At 40.7% G+C, this 21019-nt stretch overlaps 1 protein-coding gene across 2 annotated transcripts in view; it reads right to left on the bottom strand.

Moving 5' to 3' along the window:
• The window catches only part of mdga2a (MAM domain containing glycosylphosphatidylinositol anchor 2a), a 163341-nt gene that overhangs the window by 11490 nt on the left and 130832 nt on the right, over nt 1-21019 (bottom strand). For both annotated transcript variants that reach the window (XM_028976747.1, XM_028976757.1), the window contains exons 12-13: nt 1244-1264; nt 678-833 (exon numbers count right to left, since the gene is read on the bottom strand). In XM_028976747.1, the coding sequence (XP_028832580.1) occupies nt 678-833; nt 1244-1264 (177 nt within the window). The remainder of the gene's footprint in view (nt 1-677; nt 834-1243; nt 1265-21019) is intronic.

The raw sequence follows: 21019 nt of genomic DNA, 5'->3' as shown, positions 1-21019 counted from the left end.
GTACCGTGACAATGATTTGTAATGGTTCAAGGCTAATTGAGTTTCACCTAAACTGAGTAGTAAATTAATTATATGGTCCACTTAAGCTTTGTTTTGTGTTTTGTTTTCCTGGTCCTAAACCTTTAATGCAGCTTTTCATCAGTGAAAATGGCAACTCAATTTGTGATAAGACACTTATGGGGACACTTTTCTTTGGAGCATAATTTATAGATGGCTCGTCTCTCCTGTATCTGGAGGAAGCATGTATTTTGCCGGTTGAGATAAAGCATGTCACTGGTGAAATTTCTTTACTCGCTCTTCATGGATTTCATCAGTTTCTGTCATTCAGTTGGAGGGGTATGGGGAGGGTGGTAAGGTATTGCAGCTGCTACTTCAATAAGGTAGAGTGTGTTTATAAATGATGTGTACAGAGAATAGTTTTTTCTTAACCTACTGCAGCAGTTGCTCCAAGATGGATTAAGCACTGATATTCTACACTGCAGCACTCCTATTTCAGGTTGTTAAGACTGGAAAATGAAGTAAATGTGCACCCACACATCTATTACTGTACAAACATAATAATTATTATTAAACAGCATAAAACATAACAAGGGCTTAATTTTAGTCTTCAGAATTGATTAACATACAAAAAAGATGACTGTACTAAAAGTAAACTAGTAAACTAGCTGTCTTTTCACCTTGCTTGGATCCTGCAAAGTCACTGCTGGGCCCCGTATTGGGAGTGTATTTGGTGTCCCTTGTGGCTGCACTGTGTCTGGTCCAGTCAAAGTTGTCTGTCTTCTCCTGGGTGAACATGCAGATGGCCTCATCATCGAAACTGCAGTGAAACTTGCCTGAAGCAAGGAACACAAAACACAAACAATGTTAATAATGATAACATGTTATAATAAATGTTATAATAATAAACAATGTTATAATAATGATAACATATGAAATTAATTACACTGATAACAAAATAGAAATAAGAATAAGAACACTGATAACAGAAAAGAAATAAAGAAATAAACAGTACTAAACAGTAGTTTAGATATAAGAATCTCATATAAAAAAGTCCAAAACAGATTTCAGTACCATTACATAATGCTCATTTCCATTACCCTATGTGAAGATTTACTGTACTATTAATACACTGAATAATAAATGTCTGCCTTCATGTGCTATAGAACAGAACAAGATTATTTGGATGAAGAGGGAGTTAAATATAACAGGCTAATCAGTCAACAAGAAGAAAACACACACTTACTCCAGTGGGGGTTGACTGGTGCTGTGAAGCAAGGGAGGAAAGAAAGACAGAAAAAAAAGACATTAACTTTAGCAGAACAACACTATGAAAAACACAGCCAACACTGCACTGTTATATAACAAAGGCTAGACTGACAATACAAGAGACCAGCATTTGTCTCTCAATCATCATTTTGGTGAGATGCTGTTTGGAAAGAGCATCAGAACACATAGTAGTGATGTTAAATGTGTACACACACACACACACTGCAATAACTTTTTCTCAGAGCAACAGATCAAGATGGAGATAATAAATAAATAAGAGATAAATAAATAAATACATTTATTGAAGGATTGCGTTAGAAAAACCCAGAGAAAAAAAGTGAATGAGGAAGTGACTGTGTGACAGAGTGATTGATAGACAGTGATTAAGTTCCTTTTTCATCAGTTACAGAACATTTGTTTTTTTTAAATGCAAAATTTCTAGAACTCTTAACACATTTTTTATTAGCATGGACACACCTGCGGTCTCGAAGCTCAGCTTATTTGTGGAACTCTTTTGAATATTAATCAGAGATGGAATAACAGTGCTAGTCACATGATGTCAGAATGCTGATTCCCTGTGTCACCTCCTGCCGTGTTGCAGCTCAGCCTATTTGTTTGGGACTCCATACATTTGTATAGGCAAACAAGGAATAACAGTGCCACAAATGCAATCCATAAATGCAAATTGTTATAACTAAAAAAACTGTGATGTAAATATGCAAAATAGAGGTCTTTTGTATTTGGAAAATGAATTGCATTTGAGTAAAAGCTATGTTTTGTATTTGTACAGCATGTTCTGCATATTTCCATATCAAGTTTCATTTGTGGATGCCATGTGGACTATAAATAGCTGGTGGCCATCTTGCTCATTGTTGTTAACCCTCCATTGTTGCAAGCTCTTTTTCCTGCCTGACCAATGCAGCAGCCTCCAAGCAGCTGATGCCCTGGAAGCAAAGGAAGACAGGGTCAGCATCCTAGATAAATCCCCTGGTGCCATGTTGGACACTACTTGCTCATTTGTTTTTTTTCACTTTGCTGCTAAGCCCTCCCAAAGAACCTTTGAATTGATCATGATCCACAAAAAACACCTGTTTCTGACTCCTTTTTTGTATTGCCCTTGTCTGCCCTGATGTTGCCAACCCATCACTCTGCTTCTACTGCCTGTTCCTTTACATCTACACCCTGGTAATGGCAGCTCTTTTTGCTACCTCTTATGCTGCACCACCCACAGCAGGACTGGACAGCATACCTGGATGGGTATGATATGACGATAATAACCTCAGCATTGACAGTGTTGGAGATGATATTGGACATTTTTTGTTTATCTGGAGCTGGAAAGTGGAGAAGCTGAGCAGCTTTAAGTACCTGGGGATCTACATCAGTAAAGACCTCAGCTGGACACTGAACACCACACAGCCGGTCAAGAAGGCTCAACAGTGTCTGTACATCCTGAGGAGGCTGAGGAAGTTTGGCATGTCACCCAAGATCCTCAGCAGCTTCTAGAACTGCATTATAGAGAGCACACTGACCAACTGCATCATCACGTGGTATGGAAACACTACTGCAAACTCCTGCAGAGAGTTATAACATCTACAGAGAAGATCATCAGAACTCTGCCCTCTCTGCAGAGCATCAGCCAGATGAGAACTGCCTCCCTGCTCAAAAACTCCACCCACCCCAACACCAGTGCCCTTGGGATGGAGGTTCAGAAGTGTGAAATCTTTCACTTTGCAAATGCACAGTTAATATTTACTATATATTAATATTTTTTATATTAAACACTTAACTCTGCATTTGTATGTCTATAACAAAGAAAGAATTTCATTGCACAGAGAAATGTACACATGACAATTCCTTGAATTGGTCTGGGGAAGAAATTCATCTTACAGAAATCAGACAGCCTATCCTGGACAATGAAGACATCTTCAACAATGTGGAAGCCTTCAGTTTGCAGACCACTGCACGCATCTTGAAAAGGCACTACCGTGTGCCGTTTAAAAGAAATACAGGTACAATGAAGCAACTGAGATATTGAATATGTTCAGGTATGTTCAATTTCATGATCCATGCTAGTGATATATTTATCCATCATTGCACTTTCATCATCACTTCTTGTGACAGCGTCATGTTGAGTGGATGGACACATCACAAAAGGGGGAGGGAGTTTATTACAAAGAACACAACATAACAGGTCAAGGACCCAACAAAGATATGGCAGACCTTGTGCTGGGTCATTTTGCCTTTCTTTGATGAGCTCATTGAGGTGTTGGTGTGACCTATGTTACTGTATGGGACAATGTCAAGTTTCCCCATGCTCAACTGGTGCAGTTAATCCTGTTATTGTACTAAGGATTTTTTTTCAACTTGGAGTTGGAAAATGTATGATAGGCAGTCACAGGTGTTCCTTGTCCAAGGCATGCAATTATATAATTTCCGACAAGTGTCAGGCAGGCATTGATTCATCATGCCAGAAGATCCTTTCTAAGATGCTTAGTAAGAGAAAACATTCATTGTGATGTGGATGAGAACCTGTGCCCAAATCCACCTGACAAGGGTTGATCGCATAAGGGTGACATGGAGTCCTTTAGTTTGTTTTGTGTAAGGCAGGTTTATTACTTTGCAGGTTACTTTACTTTTTGTTATTTTTGAATTTGTTTAAATGATTCCACTTCGTCTTTACAATGACATTGATTAAAGCACCACAATGAAGCAAATTCTGTCTTACAAAATCTAACACCGATAAGAACAACTAAACCAAAACTATTAGTATTTCATCTGAGGCCATGTAATGGGGGAATGAAGAACCCCCTGTGCAGAACAGCTGAGTGGTGATGGTGGCAGGGAAGATGATACAAAAGTGAAGTAATTTAAAGGCAGACTCTGTTTATTAAATGATATTCCAACAAAAAAGTAAGTCAATCCCTCTCTACAACGTCTCAACGTCTCTCTATGTTACATCCCTGGTCTAGGGTCAGGGACATAACAAATGGGACATAGGAGCAGAAACTACAAAACGATGCGACAACACTTTTTACAACCGTTTTACAAACAAGGACACAGAAACAACAAAACACACACAAAACAGGTCTGGGAAGTCTAAGTTAGTCTTGTCTTCTGGTCACAATCCTTCACTTCATAGCACTTCCTTCTTGCTTCACACCAACAGTCTCTTCGCTTCACCAACAACCGCCTTGCTTCACCAACAAAACCCTCCTCTTGTCCCAAAGCAGATGCCATTTTCAGTCCTCGTCCCTATTACAGCCCACCAATCATAGCAGGAAGTATGAGTCCAATCATGGGCTGATGAGGAGCCACCCTGCAACATTACAGCGAAAGAGACAGAAAGAGCGAGAGACACAAACAAACAGAAAACACCCATACTCTGCCACGGGACGTCACACCCCCACCACCAAAAATCAATGTACTATGTTGACTATGCCCCTCAAGGCTTGGTGCTTGGTCCTCTCCTTTTCTCCCTCTACACGAGATCACTTGGTGAGGTCATTTCCTCACATGGATTATCCTACCACTGCTATGCTGACGACACACAACTCCTCTTCTCCTTTCCTCCCTCTGACCTACATGCTGCTTCCAAAATCTCTGCATGTCTAACCGACATCTCGTCTTGGATGGCAACCCATCACCTCCAACTCAATTCCACCAAAACTGAACTAATATTAATTCCAGCAGATTCTTCACCACATCAGGATCTCGCTATTTACCTAGACAACTCACAGCTCTCTCCTTCTGCAACAGCCCGCAACCTTGGCGTAACAATAGACAACCAACTCTCCTTCTCGACTCACATCAGCAATCTTTCCCGCTCATGTAGATTCCTTCTCTACAATATCAGACAAATCCGCCCTTATCTGTCAACCCAGGCCACCCAACTACTGGTTCAGTCCTTAGTAATCTCAAGACTGGATTACTGCAACACCCTTCTAGCTGGTCTACCACTATGTACCATCCGACCTCTACAACTAATACAAAATGCAGCAGCACGACTAATCTTCAACCTTCCCAAATTCTCCCACACCACCCCTCTGCTACGCTCCCTCCACTGGCTCCCAGTAGCTGCACGCATCAGGTTCAAAATACTGATGCTGGCCTACAAAGTCAAACATGGAGTAGCACCATCCTACATCACAGCCCTTATTACACCTCGCACTGCACCTTGTATACTCCGAGCCTCCAGTACTGCTCGCCTGGTCCCTCCATCGCTAAAGTTAAAAGGAAAACATTCATCTAGACTCTTCTCCGTCTTGGCCCCTCGGTGGTGGAATGAACTTCCCTTCGAGGCCAGAACAGCTCAGTCACTGAGCACCTTCAAACGACAGCTCAAGACCTTCCTCTTTAAAGAATATTTAGATTAAATTGTAACTTTGTGGTTGTCGAACTTGTGTACAGAATCTACAACAGAGTGAATAAAAAGATTTATTCATAGTTGGGGTCCTAGTGAACCAGAATTGATCTCTTCATCGATGGTAACTTGAAAGCATGTTGTAAGTTGCCCTGGATAAGGGCGTCTGCCAAATGCCGTAAATGTAAATGATTAACCCAAAACACCTAAAAGGCGGCAGCCAAAACATTGTCCGTACCACGTTTGTATTTAATTTCTAAATTGAAACCGTGTAAAATCAAGGACCAGCGCATAATACGCTGATTTGTGTTTCTCATCTGTGATAAAAACACCAGGGGATTGTGGTCAGTAAAAACTAAAACAGGTTGTGCAGTGGACCCAATGTATACCTCAAAGTGTTGTAATGCTCAGAACTAATGCCTCCATTGGTGCTGTAGTTCACCTGATGCTTTAAGAACTTTTTTGAGAAGAAGCAGATGGGATGATCAACTCCATCTGCATCTTCATGTAACAGCACAGCCCCCGCTCCAACAGCACTGGCATCCACCTCCAGTTTGAAAGGGCACTGGAAGTCGGCGCAGTCGGCACACTTTGCCAAGTTCAAAGTCAGTGATGCATCCTGCAGTCGCTTGAACACAGCAGTCAGAGTGTGGATGTGCTCTCACCATGTGGACGAATAGACAATAATGTCATCTACATAAGCGCCACAGTTTTTAATTCCACAAAGCACTTTAGACATTAGACGCTGAAAAGTCGCTGCCGCATTACGTAACCCAAAAGGCATAACTGTATATTGTAGGAAATTATCCGGTGTGACGAAAGCAGGAACTTCAGCAACTCAGGGAGACAACGGAACCACGAAGCAAGTCTAATTTACTGACAATACGAGCGAACCAACCCTATCAACACAATCTTCCATTCGGGGTAATGGAAATTAATCTAGCCTAATTACTGCATTTACTTTTCTGTAGTCTGTACAGAAACGAACTGTACCATCAGGCTTAGGTACTAACAGACAGGGACTACTCCGTGGACTACAGCTTGGCACAGAGAACCCATGTTCCAACAAATAATCTACCTCAGACTGCATTATCGTACGCTTTGTGGGATTTAGGCATGTTCACCAACATCAATGTCATGTGTTAGCACTGTAGTACATGACATCACCAAACCATGTCTTATATGTCCGAATTAACCTCATAACCTGCTCCCGTTCGTTAAGAGGCAAATGTGACAGATGTGCATCTAAGTTTTGCAAGATCACACTGTTGTGTAATTGGGGCGAACACACACATTTCCCAGATGTAACCCATCCTCCTCAGGAGAAAATATATCCAGCAGGGGCATAGAGGCCACAGATAACACAGCAGCGCCTTTTCCCGGTGGATCTACACTGTCCTGTGTTGCATCACTGTATTTCTTGAGCATGTTCACATGACATACACACACTTTATGTGTTCGCGGTTCGTTTTAGCAATGAGGTGGCCGGTCTCGTGACAATAAAAACTTGCGCGACCATCACTAAAGGAAACGGGAGAAAATCGAAATACATTCCGATCCTGTCGGAAACTCACATCCTGATCTGGTTTTCGTACGACTGAAGAAAACATAACATTATGAGTAAGCACGAATTCATCTGCGCAGACGGCTGCCTGCGCCAACGTTGACACTTTCAGGTTGTTCAGATGAGTGGTAACAGGAATTTAAAAACGCAGTTTTTAAATTCCTACAAAAGGATTAATTCATGAAGCTGTTCCCACGTACTGACTTTACTGGAAACACACCACCTGTTAAACAAAGCTTCTTTCTCTCTGGCAAACTGGCAAGCTCACCTTTCCTAGACTTCCAGAACTTTTGATGGTACAAGTTTGTATGCATTCAGAAGTACACGTTCCGGTACAAGTTCGGTACAAGTTCATTCCGGAACTTTAGGGACAAGTTTGTACGCATTCAGAATTTAAGTCTTTACCACATCATAGTCAGAGCTCGGCTGCACAGAAAGGGAAAAGTAAACTTCCTGAGCCTTCCCCACAAGAACACACTGCAGTAGCAGCATCAAGACAACTTTAGGCCACTATAAAGTTGTTGCTACCTGTTCAAAAATGACTAAAATGTTTTTCAACCTCGTTCTCAGAAAATTGAGCCATATGTCGGCCGACGTCGAAAGCATGTTCTTCCAATTACAATTGCTTGAGTTGAAGCTGATGGTTTAGTTCCTTCTCACGTAGCCCACAAGCTTCTCTGTCAGCCCGCAGTTTTGCTGCTTCAAGCTGCATCTGCTTCTCTTGCAGTGACATTTCCTTTAACCGAAGTTCACTAGCAAAACTCTCAACGGACTCTACCGAGCCCTCAGCAGAGAGTGGACTACCGGATTTACCACACGGAACCCCCTTTTCCACCAACCCGATTTTTGATAAGTCCTTCGACTTTACATTGGCACAGGCAATGGGAATGCCATAGAAGTCAGCTAAACCCAATAGCTGCTCCTTTGTTAACTCTGCTAACAACTCGTCAGAAGGGAACTCAACAAAACCCTCAAAACCTGTAGACAGTCACTAGTAATTCTACCCCCACAGCAAAATATAAATTGAAATACTTGGTGAACCCACCAAATCAAGGAAGAATCCAGCTGGACAGTTCACAAGAAAACCCACATAAACAGACAAAACTCCAACTCACCCAGATGAGAACAGCCGCCAAGGTCCACAGCCTACATGATATACTACCTATGCGATAGGAAATCCCGGACGAGCCCCCAAAATTTGTTACGTCCCTGGTCTAGGGTCAGGTACATAACAAATAGGACATAGGAGCAGAAACTCCAAAACTACGCAACAACACTTATGGCTAACTGTTTATTACAAACAAGGACATAGAAACAACAAAACACACACAAAACAGGTCTGAGCAGGCAAAGTTAGTCTTGTCTTCTGGTCACAATGCTCATCAATGTTAATATGTGCAAGTAACTAAACTTTTACCGTTAACTTAAATATATACTGTATTGTCTGAAAATTAGCACATGTATACATGTCATGGTGTGTACTTCACCATCACACCAACAGAGGGCATGCAAGATCCCCCGCAAGTCTACAATCTACCGTCAAGACAAAGATGAAAAGTACATTTAAAAGTGGCAGTCCATGTGAAGGTCACCCATTCATTGAGCCATATGAAGAAGTGCTACTGGCAATTTTCTGACATTTTCTGCATATGACCCTTTGCTCTTTTTTTGGATTATCCCGGCCTTTTAGTTGGTTTCTCGACTCCTCTCTTTGAATGACCCCACTAACAAATGGACTTTACTGGACTTTGAACTTTTACCTGGCTAACGATTACTCGGTTTGCCTGCCAATTAGAAGGAATTTCTTGACCCTCTGCCCGACCTTGTCTCTCCCCTACAGTGCGCCTCTAGTACTGAATTCTCACCAAAAAATGTAGGCGAATGTGCCACTGGACCACGGCCCTGACAATACATCATTCTGTTACATTTACACATTTTCTAAATGTAGTTTGTTTTCACTGTGTACAGAGAGTGTTATCATTTGGGAAAGTGAGAAAGTTCACCATGATCAAAGAATATGTGATTGGTTTAGTGCTGCACGATTAATCTAATCGCAATCGTAATCGCGATGTCAGTCTGTGCGATTACATGAACGCAAAAAGCTGCGATTTAAATTATTAGTACATGGATTGGATCGGCAACATATCCGATCCATTCTCTCAAAGTTTGCAAGCTGACTGAAGTCTCACTTCAGTCGGATGTGACGTGTTTGGTCACATGACTTTCGATTCGGAGACATATGGTTAGACGCCGCATGACGCGCTGCATCGTACGTCAACGTCGCCGCCATATTGCGAGAGGCTCTGCTGTGACGTGAAGCATATACATGTCTATGGAGAGAAATGCAAAAAAAATGCCTCACTCTTGTGCTGCTTGGGGCTGTACAAACCGCTGTACGCTCCAAACCAGATCCCGGGGGATTACATTTCATAGGTAAGGCTGGACAATTGTTTTGAATATATTTGGCCATTATAAAATCCTGTTTTATAAGTCTTAATCTTAGCTAAGCTAGGCTAAGATAGCGAAGCTATGCATTCCTGTGTTCAAGTCAGCCTCCAAACAACGTTTTGGCTAAACGTAGGCATTAACTATTTAGACTGTTCTTAGCTGTTTAGTTAACTTTTCTCAAACTCTGATGGTTTCCTAAAGAAATTCACCTCAGTTTACAAATGTTAACCTTAGTTAAGCTAGCAAAGCTATGCATCCCTGCATTCCTGTGTTCAAGTCAGCCTCCAAACAACATTTGGCTAAATGTAGGCATTAACTATTTAGACTGTTCTTAGCTGTTTAGTTAACTTTTCTCAAACTCTGAAGGTTTCCTAAAGAAATTCACCTCAGTTTACAAATGTTAACCTTAGTTAAGCTAGCAAAGCTATGCATCCCTGTGTTCAAGTCAGCCTCCAAACAACGTTTTGGACAATGTATGAACTATAATACAGGATTTTATAATGGCCAAATATAATCAAAACAGTTGTTTAGCCTTACCAGGGTTTGTCGTTCGACAGTAATGTAAAAGAGTTTTTTGTGATTTATTTAATTTTGTAGAATATTGTATTTTGAAAGCACTGGGCATTTCAGGTTGTTATAAGTAGTTTGTATGTTTCACTTTGAAATTAAAATTTCACTATTAGTATGCGACTTTTCATTGATATACAAGCAAGTGTCCTTTATCATATCGCAATCGCATATCGCAATATTGATCTTAATAATCGCAATGTGTTTTTCCCCCAAATCGTGCAGCCCTAGATTGGTTTCACTATGAGCAGCATTTGTGAATGTGCTTCTTCCACCATGATCACCGTTTTTAAACCCTATTGATGGAGTTTTCTTGGCATGGAGATAGTAAGTATATGACCCCAACCTATACACACAGGACTGGATTCACCATGCTAAAGGATTCTTTCCTCATTGCATTGCAAGGGAGAACATAGCATGCGAAGTGGATGAAGTTTTCTGAAGACTCACCTAGCACACAGGCGCATATTTATATACACACACACATTTACATTTCATTTACATTTACAGCATTTATCAGACGCCCTTATCCAGAGCGACTTACAATCAGTAGTTACAGGGACAGTCTCCCTGGAGCAACTTAGGGTTAAGTGTCTTGCTCAGGGACACAATGGTAGTAAGTGGGATTCGAACCCGGGTTTTCTGGTTCATAGGCGAGTGTGTTACCCACTAGGCTACTACCACCCAGCACACACGTGTATTTGTGTATATATATATATATACACACACACACACACACACACACACACAAACACACTTTTGCTGTGGTTAATTTGTGTTTGTCTTTTTTTTTCTTTCAGCTTTTATAGGTCTTAGTGGTCCCCTAATACTGTATCTGAAGTCTCTTTTGTTGGCATTTTTCAAAAAAGTCTAGCATGACAGAACTAAAAAAAACATTTTTGCTCATTTTTATATCCAGTCACATAGCAACTGAAACGCTTCACTTGTTTGCATAATGTTTTGTGGAGGGGTGTAACATTCTCTTGGTGGGCAAAGCATGAGAAAAGGGATGTAACCTTTCCCTTTATGACAACATAAGGGGCCAAATTCCAGATCTGGCCATCTGAGCTGTTGCTCTCTGAAAGATGAAGCAGAATGGCCACAGAACTCTTTACACCTATCACCATTTCTAGCCACTGTAGGACCATAGACAGGCTAGGGGAACTGAACCTTTCATGTCATGGGACCTTTAAATGTACAAGAATAAATGAAAAATTAAATATTGTTTTTCTACTATCCTAAAGTATTTTGCATTTATTTATGTAGTGTGTATTCATTGCTAAATTGTTTTTGCACATTGGCTGATTTTGTGTGTTTTTTCACAGTAGTGCTTGATTTTAGTTAAAATAGTTTTGGGTCAAATGTTTGCTTTTGCACAACAAGTCAAAGGTTTTGTGAGTGTAGCTTGGATTTTAGAGTGTGTGTTTATTATTTCTACACAAAGAGATGGTATTTTTAACACTTTAGAAAAACTAATTAACTATGTTAATTTGTTCATTTACAGCATTTATCAGACACTCTTATGTGACTTACAATCAGTAGTTACAGGGACAGTCACTCGGGAGCAATTTAGGGTTAAGTGTCTTGCTCAGGGACACAATGGCAGTAAGTGGGATTTGAACCTGGGTCTTCTGGTTCATAGGCGAGTGTGTTACCCACTAGGCTACTACCACCCTTTTTTAAGAACAATTTGTTCTTAGACGGCCCAATTGCAGACTGTTTATTTTTTCTTAAGGTAAACTACAAAATAGTTGCCATTATATTACTATTGAGTGTTTATTACAGACCTCTGCTACAGGTTGATCAAAACAAAATGTCCTGTAATTCTGTGAGTGTATAAATATGAGAGTTAGATTTGTGTTTTGTTTACAGTTTTAAAATATATCAATGTTCTATAACTAGTGAAAAGGTGGTTGGAAAAAAACTGTAACTAAGGGAGTGACTTGAGTGATTGACTGAGTGAGGGAGTGATTGAGAAAGCGAATGATTGAGTGGAGAGAGAGTGGATGAGTGAGTGAGTAAGAGAATTGGTGAGGAAGTGATTGAGCGAATGAGTCAGGGAATGAGAAAGTGATTGAGAGAGTGAGGTTAGAGCACAGCATGCTCAGCTCAGTGGTTGTGCCTTTTCAGGCTACAATGCCCACGTGAACAGATGAGCGGATCTCTCTCTAATATAATTCACATGCAACCTATCTGCACCCTGCAGGAATGCAGTAACTGACTGAACCTTGTCACAGCTCTGAGCTGTAAATAGCAGGAAAAAGGTTTGGAAAGTGTGGTTGGAAGAGATAGCAGGAGTGTAATGGATCCTAATTTAACCTAGCAAGTCTTTGGTCATAATTGACTGGAATGTTTGTACACACCATCTTGAGTGACAGAGGTAAGGCATATTTATGGAGTTACGGATGGTTCTCTCTATTCATGAGCCTCTCACCCCAACCCAATCAACTCATAAACTTAATTGCTGCCAGTCAAATCCAGTTAGCCATAAAGCAAATTATCAACTTATTCAACATATTTAATTTTATTAAGTCACCCAGCAACAGTTGGCTGTAACAGCTCTGATCAGATGGTGATGATGAAACCAATATGATGCAAAAAAGCAGATGTTCAGGAGAGACTAATGATCACAAAGAATCACAAATTCAATATCTATCGCACATTTAACAAACATTCTCAAAACTGTGTTCACTACATTTTTAAATAAAATATGAATCTATACACCATGTTATTATTAAGTGCCAATTAAGTGTTGAAGTTCTGCTCCCTTCCCTGTAAATCACCCATCTGTTCAGAAATTTAAGAAGGTTGAGAGGGATGTCTGTACTGCAACAAACAGATGTTGCATATTTGGAAACATGCAAGGCATTAGCACTCACACTAATTGATAGGCTCTCTGTGTTCTGTATCTCTCTCTTTTCCATCCCTTTCTCTCTCTGCAAGCTAGATCACAATTAAATACGTAGATACTGGAGGCAAAATCCCAAACACACTCCCAGAAGTGCATTGGGGAATGAAAAAAATAGCTATACAAATATAGCTATAAATACACAAGCAAAATGTGCTTATATTCACACACCCACACAGTGGAAATGCATGCTTACATACACACACAGTGCATCTTTTTCACACATACATATATTTTAATCCTGAAGGGGTGTTTAAAGATTCCTGTGCATATTCCAAATACTGAGACAGATGCATGTAAAATTGACAGATCTAATGCCAGTTGCACTGCAACTCCCTCTGATCTGAGTGCAGCACCCATCCATCTGGATTTTCCTATCTGGTTCCTTAGGCAATAGGCAAACATTCTGTAGCACAGCACCGCTACCACTGGCAAAATTGATATGAGCTCTAAGCATTTCACAAACACAGATTACATAATAATCCTTTCAAATTCCCAACAGTTCAGTACTAAATATTCTTGTTATAACTTTCACTCTGTCATTACAGATTCCTTTACAATGAGGCAGGATTATACCAATCGGCTACACTACCAGTGTTGTGGAACGCACCTACTCTGTGGCAGTTATAGAGACTAAGATGATGGCCATTTTGTAGAATCCAATGCAAGAAACATATTAAGTATTTTGTATCAGAAGAACACAAACTATGTTGGGATCTGTTTTTCAGTTTCCTATTTTTTACCCTTTCTACATTTACATTGTTTATTACATGAGTTATTTCATAGTCCAGTGTCTTCTGTTATGTTCTGTAAGATGGGACATTCTGCAGGACCATGATACTTCTGCAACTTTTGTCTTGTGGAGAGGCAAACACCTCTTTGTTCTCGTGACCATTTGGTAATAATGGTCTGTGGGGGTCAGTCACCTGTTCTTTGTTCTTGCGACCATTTGGTAAATAATAGGTGTGAAGCGGCAGCCATGTGTTTTTGAGATCGCCTGCTCTCTTTGTCTGCCCCAGACGGGAGACTCTGAGGGCGTGACGACAGAAACAACAAATTCTGATTGGTCTGTAGCAACTTCCTGTAAGTCAGATGTATGAAGATTGTTCACTTGTGGTCTTTGGGACTTCCGTGTTCTTTTCCATTGGGAGCTGAGGGGAATTTTCCCATCAGTACCTGAGTCTTTTCTATTTACCTATTTTTCTCATGGCTTTTCTCTCTCTTTCTCTACCTTTTCTCTTTCTTTTCATTTTGGTTTTCTCTGTAACATTGGTACCTTTTTACATATAATGGTACCTTTTATATAATTACATAAATTATTGTAACTGCAATAATAATTTACTGGTGTTAATAAATTAGAAACTGTTCATTCTTTTAACCTCTATTGTGCCATGCCTCTTTCAGCCAGTGGTTGTAGTTGTAGTGGTTTTAATACAGTGCTTTTGTATGTAGAGAGAGATTTTGCTGTAATTAATTCTCCACAGTTTCACAGTTCTATAATGTACAAAACCCATGAGTATACACTGAGTATACACTAAGCCATTTTCCAGTAGTTTGGTAAACACTAACTCCTGGACCTGGATGATAATTTTACAGACTAAATTTCAGATTGTATTCTTGTATCCAACAGAAGTCTGTGTTGACATGCTGACACTATTTGACATGAGAGAGTGGGGAAACACAGTTACTTCCACAACAAAACACTGGAGGATTTGCGTTATATTTATTACCTTTGTCCTGATTCATTTTATGAAACCTGTGTTTTCGCAATTCCCTCCAAGAAGCCACAACAATGTGCAAAAGTAGCACAATGTTATCAACATTAAATCAAACTCTTGAACATCAGTGGAAACATTTGGTTGGCTACCTTTTTTAGAAAAAAAAAAAAATGCAATCGTGCATTGAGCGCAGTCAGGGAAGTCTCATAAAATATACAAATAAATTTAGGGTGTCTGAATGTTGAGTCATGGCAACTGGCTTGTGTTGATTTTCTTTATTCATTTCATTTGCCAGCAAAATAATCAGTGGAAAGTAACAAAGTAGATTTACTGTACTGTACATAAGTAGATTTTTCTGTATAGTTGGTTATAGAGTATTTGTACATAGTTCATTTTCTGAAGTATCTGTGCTTCACTTGAGTAGTAGTTTTGGGCGGAACATATGACTTTCACTTAATTCAATTTGAAAGACCAATACCATACTTCTTACTTCACTACATTTTTATCAAGGGTCTCGTTACTTGTTACTTTTCATTCTGAAATTCCATCCTGATATGTTTTTTTTGTGATAGGCTGTCACCTGGGAATAAACCAATTAGTAATCAGTAGGATCACATCAGATCTGACAATCTAAAAATCATAAAATTAAGTTCAATGCCAGTACTGCATTTCTGCAACATGAGACAATGGATGGAGACAGTGAATCTTTGTGCCATTTTTGCACCCTTGGCCATATCCTGATAAAATATTTACATTTTCCAGAAATATTAAAGGTTCATTTAGTTTGTGTGCATATTGAGGTATGTATCTACAAGTGAAAGTTTGCAATGAAGCTGTCCAAGTTTTTACATAGAGCTCACATACTGGCAAGGCTTGTCTAAATGTAATATATATATATATATATTTTTGCAAAAATGGAGCTACGAAGACATTAATATAATGTTATGTGTAAATAGTTGTTAAGGAGAAAAATTAGCTGTCATCTACATTTACATTTACATTTACGGCATTTGGCAGACACCCTTATCCAGAGCGACTTACAACATGCTTTCAAGTCGATGAAGTTATCAGTTCCAGTTCATTAGGACCCCCAACTATGAATACAACCTTTTTATTCACTCTGTTGTAGATTCTGTACACAAGTTCGACGATAAGAAAGTTACAAGTTAATCTAATGAGGAAGGTCTTGAGCTGCTGTTTGAAATTGCTCAGTGACTGAGTTGTTCTGACCTCAAGGGGAAGTTCATTCCACCACCGAGGGGCCAAGACGGAGAAGAGTCTAGATGAATGTCTTTTTTTTACCTTTAGCGATGGAGGGACCAGGTGCAGTATATGAAGTGCAGTGCGAGGTGTAATAAGGGCTGTGAGGTAGGATGGTGCTACTCCATGTTTGGCTTTGTAGGTCAGCATCAGTATTTTGAACCTAATGCGTGCAGCTACTGGGAGCCAGTGGAGGGAGCGTAGCAGAGGGTGGTGTGGGAGAATTTCGATAGGTTAAAGATCAGTCGTGCTGCTGCATTTTGTATGAGTTGTAGAGGTCGGATGGTACATAGAGGTAGACCAGCTAGAAGGGAGTTGCAGTAGTCTGGATTACTGGTTCTGTCCTTAGTAGATTACTAAGGACAGAACCAGTAGCTGTGTGGTCTGTGTTGACAGATAAGGGCGGATTTGTCTGATATTGTAGAGAAGGAATCTACATGAGCGGGAAAGATTGCTGATGTGAGTCGAGAAGGAGAGTTGAGTTGTCCAGGTAAATAGCAAGATCCTAATGTGGTGAAGAATCTGCTGGAATGAATATTAGTTCAGTTTTGGTGGGTGCACCTGTGTTGTAAAATGTCTTTATTTTTTTGCTGCATGCCAACACACAGGCCATGCCTGGTGCTATATGGTTGATTCATGTACTTAGTACATTGTGACAGAACATCTACCATGCTGTTTCGTGGGCATTGTGTCACAGCGCTGTGGTGTGACGTGATGAAAGACATAACGCAAAGTGGTCAGTGAGTCTCCACCGTTTACTCAGCGAGTGTGGTCAGTGTACACTGCTGCCCCCATGAAGGCTGACGCTCGCATAACAAAACACAACAGTTAAGGAAAGCAGGAGAAAGGATCGGGCGTACTGAAGATCAGGAGAGCTGAGATGAGCAATAGTTGCCACATTTGACTGAGCACTGGCTGAGTAAATAGAAAAAGTGTCAACCAGTTCCGCATTGATGCTGCCACACAACCAAAGTCATGTGACACGTTATACACCTACAGTAATTAACCAATCAGCTTTGAAACCACACCTGTGCAGTCAAATGGCTTCATAACAAAATCTACAGTCAATTGGCTTCCTAACAACATTCAATCAGCAAAAAAAGGCTCCAAGGAACAGGGCACTTGATCACATACGAGGGACAACTGTTACTCTCACCACATTAAAGACAAACCTCAGAAAGAAGATAATAGAAGCTCAAGCTAAGGGGGAAGGCTGCACTGCCAAGTTATTCACAGTGTCTAGGACTGCTGTATGTTGCATAATTGCCGAGCACAAGGAGACAAATTCTCCTTGGCCATGGCCATGAGCACAAGATTTCAAGAACAATAGAGATGAAAATAATCAGAGATTTCAGCAAGGAGCCAAGATGATTGTTGCTGACCTAGCTTCTTCTGGAGTCAGTGTTTCAAGGAACACAGTTGTGAGGACTCTTCATCACGGCCATTATACCTGAAGAACCCCTTTAGTCATTTACATTTAAGACATTTGGCAGACACCCTTATCCATGTTACCATCAATGAAGTGATCAATTATGGGTACAATCTTTTTATTCACTCTATTGTAGTTTTTATACGTAAGTCAGACAAGAAGAAGGTTACTCAAAGAGTGGCACAGCCCCGAGGTTTTCCCGTGAACATTTGAAAGGTAAAGATGAGACTTAAAAGTCTGTTTTGGTCTGATGAAACGTAACTGAAACTGTTTGGTAAAGAAAGGGAGCGGCTTTCAACGCATTAAACATGGTGGTGGAAGCATGACGTTGAGCTGTTTTGCAGCCTCAAGCACAGGAAGCCTTGTTCAGGGCCATGGCATCATGAAAACAATATTCTGTTGAAATTTTGAGGGAAATATGCAGGAATCTGTTCATAGTTTAGGCTTAGGTCATCACTCGGTCTTCCAACAAGACAATGCCTCAAAGCATATATCAAAATTAGTCCAACAGTTTCTCATAGATATATAAAACAAAGATTCTATAGTGGTCATCACAATAATATTATCTCATTTGTGCCCTTTCTTGTTTCAGCTTGTTATATCAATAAAATATCCTAATTAAACTGAGCGGCCATTGTTATTTATAGAGTACTTGTTAAAAAAAAAAAAAAACATTTGATGTTAATGGCCATTTTCATGGATAAATCAAAAGTGTTGTCCAGTGGTTGGCCTAGTGGATTAGGAAATGAACCCATAATCAGTTCGATTCCCATACCTCCAAAGTGCCACTGAGGTGCCACTGAGCAAAGTACCGTCCCCACACACTGCTCCCTGGGCACCTCTCCTAGCTGTCCACTGCTAACCAAGGGTGATGGGTTAACATTTTGGTGTGCACTCTGTGTTCTGTGTTTCACAATGACAATCACTTCACTTTAACCCCCCAATGTTACACCCAAAGTTAGGCCCTTGTTACAAACTGAAGAAGAAGAACTGACATCAGTAGTGATGCTGAACAAAGCCAAATGCACTGCTTTTGCGACCTTCTTCCTCGTCATCTCATCACCTCTTCGTCCTCCTCTCTGTTCACCTGCCTCGTCATGCCTAAAGGTTGTAACAGAAAGACCTGACCGCGCATTTGGACGCAGCAGACGCAGTCCCACTGGGTATGTGGTGATCTGTTTCTGTGTATATGGTGGTGTTAATGTAATCCAGAACAGAGGAAGTGTAGCTGTCTATGTCCGTGAGAGAGCCACAGGTGGCCTGTGAAGCAAATATACTCCAGTCTATGTGTTGGAACCTGTCCTGGAGTGTAATGTCAGCCCCCTCTGGCCACACTTTGATGGTTCTCACTCATGGCTTCACACGGTTGAAGAGGGGGGAATACTTGGGGGTGAGAAACAAAGAAAGGTGATTGTCAGAACGTTGTTTTTAATTCTGCCACGAAGGCTGGCTACGTCAGCGATGGGGAAGTGGGGGTACTCAACTGTTCCGTGAGCTGATCAACAGCAAGAGCAGGAGCGCGATCTGCGACAGGGAAGTGGGGAAATGGGAAAGTGGCGAAACGGTAAGGCTGCAACTCAAAGATGAGAGACACGGTGGTTAGAAGCACCTTGCCGCTCCTCTTGGTACCACTCCAGTGGGGTTCGGACTGGGTTCCGGAACCAAGGGTGGTGGAGACAGAACTTGCACCATGTCTGCTGTGTCATGCCTCCAGCACCCGGCAGCCACCTCATGTAAACGCTGCCGCAGGTGGCTGACCTCCTGCGACAAACATTCAATGAGGGTGGCCTACCGAGCCACTTGCTCACATAACGCGGCATATTCCATGGGGTTAACAGAGGGCTCAGTCATTCTGTCACGGTCCTGGAGAGGGACCAGAACTTGAGCACATGTTGGAAGAAACGGGAAACCCCGGTGCGGTGGGATGCAAGGAGGCAGGTAAGTTTAATATATGATCAACAGCCGGCGTGAGCCGCAACACCACACGGATGTTGTTGTTCTCATTTTCGGTTGAATTGGGGATGGGGCAGAATGAGTGGGAAGAGTTGAGAGGAGAGGACCTGATCAGGATAAGTCTTACTGGTTGGAGATGAAGAAGGAGGCAACGGATGCCAATTGAGTGGCTGGCAGTGACCATCTTGTCGATTTATAGGAGTCACATTACCTCATCTCTGTGTTGCTCCCGGTCACATGGAGGGAATCATGTGACAGTTTGATTATGTGATTGCAGAACAGTCCAAATAAAATTCTGCAAGGAGGCAATGCAATGAGAGGAGAAATTTATAAAAGAATAAAACTTGTTTTTGTTTTTACTGCCGGACTCTCCCAACTGTGCGCCCTTTAACAATAAGTGCAATGGTGCTTTGTAATTCACTGAGGCTAATCTGCTGCCTCACCATTCAAACATGGTCATTCTGCACTCTGCTGAAGATTGCTGTCACTGAGAAGCTCAGTATAATAGTGATACCTGCTAAGCCATTTGTTTTTCTTGCCCGTTTTTAATTTCAGTGTAGGATATTCTACTGCCTCCACAAAACAAGAAGAGTCACACAATTTTAATCGGCTTATTTGGAGCTTATTTAAAAAAGAAATTTTGCAGATGAATTGCCCAACTGACCTTAGTCTTTTTTAGTGGGAACTCTGCATCAATTGAATTAGAATTCTTAACAAGGGTAATATCTTTTATGGGATGAGGGCAGCACTGTAATGTCTGTGGGAACTGCCTTTATTGGAGAGAGAGACTGAAAAAGGAAACAGAACAATCTATTGAATTCTTCCAAAAGTTCCAAATTACCCTCACCAGGACCAAGCAGTTATGGAAAGTGAGTGTGTTAAAAATATAATGTTATTAAAAAAAAATTATATAATGTAATTCATATAGATGGATGCATATTTACTTACCTTTAATCCCAAAACTACATCCCTGTTGTAGTTTTTGTACAAAAACACTTCCAATCAGGAAAACAGGAGCCTGAACTATTCGGACTCAGTGAAACAGTCGTTCTGCAGCAGCACCAGCTCAACTTTCCTCTGTGGAGGCTTTGTGACCAAAGTTGTATGGGGCAAATGACTTCAAAACACCTGGGTCTTTTTTAAATATGTTAAATCAATAAATAGCTCATGTGTGTGGTGACAACACTATGAAAGAAAAATAATCAAAATCAGTTCCTTGACATCTCCAGAGAAATAGTAAGGTGCACAAGTTATTAAATATTAGACATGCACTGATTGCATATTTCACACACCATTAGCATTATATATTTATTCCTTTCTTGATTGCTCTTCCAAAATACTTAACAGCTGTGAGAAGGTGGTAAGCCCTCTGGATTTCTGCATGAATGCCCTTAAAATGGATCCAAACTTCACCAAGTCATAATAGTACACAGTGACTGTAGGAGCCATTTATGATTAACACTTTGGTTATGGTGTGTTGTTTTGTTGATTTTTGCCATTAGGAGGGTGTATTGCACTTGATGGTACAGGTGTATATTTACAAGAG

This window comes from Denticeps clupeoides, chromosome 1 (genome assembly GCF_900700375.1).
Source record: "Denticeps clupeoides chromosome 1, fDenClu1.1, whole genome shotgun sequence".
Taxonomy (NCBI): Eukaryota; Metazoa; Chordata; class Actinopteri; order Clupeiformes; family Denticipitidae; genus Denticeps; species Denticeps clupeoides.
The sequence above is the reverse complement of the archived record's forward strand: the minus strand, read 5'-3'. Positions and strand labels throughout refer to the sequence as shown.